Source organism: Euprymna scolopes, chromosome 41 (genome assembly GCF_053919585.1).
Source record: "Euprymna scolopes isolate OS-2025 chromosome 41, ASM5391958v1, whole genome shotgun sequence".
Taxonomy (NCBI): Eukaryota; Metazoa; Mollusca; class Cephalopoda; order Sepiida; family Sepiolidae; genus Euprymna; species Euprymna scolopes.
Window position 1 is genome coordinate 74,413,085 of NC_136522.1, and position 5,000 is coordinate 74,418,084.

At 35.4% G+C, this 5,000-nt stretch overlaps 2 protein-coding genes across 5 annotated transcripts in view; both read right to left on the minus strand.

Moving 5' to 3' along the window:
* The window catches only part of LOC145266633 (choline O-acetyltransferase-like), a 1,018,836-nt gene that overhangs the window by 714,265 nt on the left and 299,571 nt on the right, over positions 1–5,000 (minus strand). The gene's annotated exons all lie outside the window — the stretch shown is intronic.
* Positions 448–2,193, minus strand: LOC145266696 (vesicular acetylcholine transporter-like). The gene has a single exon (XM_080122621.1). The coding sequence runs from the start codon at positions 2,191–2,193 to the stop codon at positions 448–450; it is 1,746 nt and encodes a 581-aa protein (XP_079978747.1).

Here is a 5,000-nt window from a genome sequence, read left to right on the forward strand (position 1 = left end):
TATAGATATGTGTGTTATGCGCCTGACAGATAGAGAAAGAGAGAGAGAGAGAGAGAAAGAGAGAAAGAGAGAGAGAGAGTAAGAGAGAGGTTATGCGTTTTACCCATAACACGTCGCCCTTTTTAGTGGCGTGAGAAAAGAATTTTTTGTCGTCTATTTTAGTCCCACATGGCTTAAGGCCGTGCAAAAAAAGGAGCACCTCTGTTTGCATCGGGCAAAGAGTGTATATTTATATGAATGTACATGTGTGTAGATATAGATGTGTGTATATATGCACGTAATTTCGTGTGTCTTCCTGATTCACCAATCTCGAATAGATAAGTTAATCATTAGTTAAATTAAAAAAAAAAAAATAGCATTTCCATTGGCGTAAATAAGGGGAAAATATTTTTATGTTTTTTTTTTTTTTAATTTTTCTTCGGTTAATAAATTATTAATTTTCCTATATTAAGGCTGGTCCCAACGGCCGTAATTCTCATCACCGTAGCGGTTCCCACCGTCATTATTATAATTTCCGGTATTATAATTTCCAGTATTGTAACTTCCGGTATTATAACTTCCTGTATTGTAATTCCCACCACTACTGTGGTAGCTGTTATCCTGTCCTCCCCATTGGCTTTGAGGTTTGCTCATCTCTAGGTTCATCCCAGTATCATACTCTCCGGCCTTCTCCGTCGAGGCCCCGCCTCCGTAATCTTGTCGGGCATCAGCATTGTATAAACCCCTGTTTTCAGTAACGGGGGTTTTCATCTCTTCGTTTTCGAATGGGGTATATTGGTAGGCCTTGCTGAGATAATAGAGAGCAGGTGCGTAGAGAAGGTTGCTAATGCAAATAATAATGTTCAGCGCCAGAAAGCCTATTGAATGAACGATACTTCCGGCCACGATTGGGCCAATAGCATAAGCAAGCGAGTAAGATATATCCGCAATGGCGTAGACGCTTCCGTAAACGGAAACGTGCCTGGTATCCACGAGGTAACCGAGTGTTGGTAAGAGTGCAGTGTCCACACAAGCGATCCCAAAACAAATTCCAGCGATGGGCAGGATCAAAACGGCGAATTTCGTCGCAAACGGTATAAAGAAGCAAGAAGCTCCCTCCATTGCGAGGCCGGCGGCGGCAAGGATCCACAGTTTGTTCGGGTGTCTCTCCGCGTATTTGACTGTGATATAGACGCCGGCAATATGTGGCAAGAAAGCGGGTAGCCAGATGAAGCCCATCTCCCATTCTGAGGCGTTCATCGTATCCTTCATCCACAGGGAGATGGTCGGTTCTAAGAAGGCGAGTGAAACGTTGGCCATAGCAAGGGCCCCAGCGCAGTTAGCAATATAAGGATCCATGAGTAGTTTATAAATAGGGGTCCCTTTGACTCTTTGGTCCTCGGGAATCTTGGATCGTTGACTTCGCACAGGTTTCATCACAAGAAGTAAAAGAAAGCCATCAAGCAGAGAAATAGTAGCTAAGAAGAGGAACGGAACGATTTTGCCACACAATTCGTAGAGTATCCCACCAAAAGGTGGGGCCACAAGACAGCCGAAAGAGATGAAAGCTAGTGCGATTCCTAATGCACGACTCCGCTCTTTCTCTTCTGTATAACGATCAGCAATCATAGCTAGGCCTGAAGTGTCGGCAAAAGCCGAACCTAAGCCTTGTAGACTCCGTGCCATGAACAACACGCCGTAGCTCTCCCCAAAGGCGAACACAGCCGTCGACAAAAAGATGATAATGAGCCCGATCATCATAGGCATATCATATCCGATCCGATCAATAAGGGCCCCCGTAAAAGGGTTGACCATCAGTTGGAGAATGGCTTTAGAGGCGAAGAGAAATCCGATGGCGCCCCCTTCGTTTCCGTAGTCGTGTGGTGGGGGCGGTAATATGGTGGTTGAGGGGTCGGCTATAACCGTGTACCAAGCCCCGGTTGTATTGGGCCCTGTTGCGTTTTGCCAGACTCTAGTGTAACGTATCGGAGCTTTGGTGGTCGTAATTGGAATGTCGCTTCCCCCTATGTTCATATTCCGTAGATAGTTTGGAATGATCGGTACAATGACCATGTATAACATGTTGTCGAGCAACAGGGCGACGCAGACGATAATCAGCACCAGGCGTCGCTGCTGGTCTGGTTCATGAATTTTGGCATTGGCACGGTCAATCAGCTCGAAGGATTTGTCCTTGAGGAAGTAAGCTAGCTCCATTTTGAATGTTTACGTTGAGGGCAATAAAAAGAGGGTGTTTTGTTTCTCTCCTGTCAGCTGTTTGTGGCTCGTTTGTTTGATTGGCTTAAAAGTTCAAGCGAATATTGTAAAAAGCGGCGATGATTGTTAAATGTCAACGTATATCTGCTGTTAACTATTGAGTGTTAACGTTTCAGACTGTTAACATTTGGCTATTAACATTTGACCGTTAATTTTTTTTTATTATAATAAACATTTAGTTGTTAACGTTTGAGCGTTAACGTTTAACTGTTAGTTCTTGATAGTTACCGTTTGATCGTTTACAGGTTACCTTTTTCCGTTTGACTGTTAACGTATGAGTGTTAACGATTAACTGTTAATATTTACTGTAAACGTTTGATCGTTAACTGTTTACCTTTTCCGTTTAAATACAAATATTGTTTATTTCGTTCTAACAACTGTTTCTCGTTTTGTTTGCCTTTTTTGTTAGTTTAAAAAATTAACAAAATCTTTTTTGTGCAATGATATGTTTCAGTCTTTCTTGATTGTTCGAATAGAAGCCGCAATTGTTTCTTTGCGAATATTTGCGATTGTCGGTTGTGTATTTAAGCTTTCCTCGTTGTTCTTGCGTATGTCCTTGAAATAGGTATCCTTCAAAATAAGGAATTGTTTATTTTGATAATGTGTTACTTTAAAGTCATCCAAGAGTGATATGTTCTGTTTTAAAACGTTTGTTTTTTATATCACTTTATCTGGTTTTATTATTTTTTGTTATATTTTATGACAAGAACTCTATTCAAGTTCAGAATTTAACAGGCTGAAGCATACAATGTTAATGTGTCAGAAGTTTTGAAATCCGCCAAGAAATGAGTCTACGAATGAAAATTAAAATAATTTCAAATAAATTCAAATTAAAAGAAAAAAACGGAAAAATAGAAAAAAAAGAGAAAAATGGCAACGGTGAACTTTCTAGTTTTATAATTCAAATGTTCAAAACGTCTCCTCGTGTTCGTCTTTCTTTTATTTTTTATTTTTCTTGTTTTGTAAATAAATATATATTGTATGATATATGATGATTATATCATTAACACCTTTTTTTTTTTTTGAGAAGCAAAAATTAATTTTCTTTCTTTTTTAAAATATTTGTTTTTCGTTCACCTTAACCGGGTTACAGATGATATTGTTGTGATTTTTTCGTTTTTTCTTTTTGCTTGTTTTTGTTTAATTCTTTTAAATCTTTTTTTTTTAATCGAAAGAGTCAAAAAAAGTCTATTAAATTCTTTTTTGTTTCAAACTAAAGTTGTATGTAGGTATGTATATGTTATCTGTGCCGAGTGTGCAGTATAGCTTATGGATCTTATTCGATGACAAGACGGTTTTTAGTAGAAAGCTTTATAAGGGGTTGCCTCCCTTTGTTTCCGTCTGCTCGCTGCCGAACTTACTCACCAGGTGGGGCCTGCATCAAATCCTTTTCTGTATACCAGGTAACCCAACTGAGAGAGCGACCGGAGCAGTAATGCCTGATAGTCCTGATCCCCCTGCAGAGCAGAAGAAACGATAACGTTATTTAAGAATCGTCTTTATATATATAGGTATAGATATATAATAGAAGTAATAGGATAAATAAATATATAAATAGATAGAGATAGATATTTGGAACTAATAAAATAGTTTTTTTGTGTATGTATGCATGCAAATGACATAATAAAGGTCTGCGTATTTATTTTATGACGGGTGGAAATTTGCAAAAACGTCCGATTCATTAATCCGTCTTGTCCCTTAATAATTAGATCGTAAATTTTCATGCAACAGAAAATAATTGTGAGCTTCTATATACGATTATTATTATTATTATTATTATTATTATTATTATTATTATTATTATTATTAAATAGTTATAGCGATACTTATACAAAATATAAGATGCGCATATATGTATATCAATAGGGGCTGACATCTTGTATTTTTCTAATAAGACAAGTAAAACCGATAAACTTTCTTAACTAACATCTTAATTAATTGGCCAATTATTCGTATATGTACAAAGTATTTATGATATATATATATATATATATATATATATTCATAATAGGAAAATTAGTACTAAAATTATGCAACATATGCATATATATATATATATATATATATATATATTGTTTTAACAAACGTCAAGACATCAAGGATTGGATTGATAGCAACAGATTACAATTGTTTTATTACAATTGTAACGATGAAATCCACTATTTGTTGCTATCAATTTATTCCTTGATGTCTTGGTTTTTGTTAAAACAATATATGAATGCTCAATTATGAAATATGATAATTTTGTAGCTAACAGTTTTAGTCATCTCATTTTGGCTTAAAACATTATTGGTATATGAACGATTACTGAATTTGCAATTACATAAACCCAGTAAAATTCGGAATACTATACATAAGACTATTTATATATATATATATATATATATATATATATATATATATATATATATATATATATATATATGAGTATATATATATATATATATATATGTATATATATATATTTGTATATTTTTACAGCAAGTCATTATTCAAGCACGTCTGATTGAACACGACTAAATACTTCTTTTTGAATTCGCCGAGCGGTTTTGAAAAGAATATGACCAAAAACAACTACTGGGCGCCATGATATACAATATGCCATCGAAATAAAAAAAAAAAATACCACTCGGCGAATTGAAAAATTATCCAACAAAATCGGAAAAAAACTCAGTCGTGTTTAATCAGACGTACTTGAATATATATATATATATATATATATATATATATATATATATATATATATA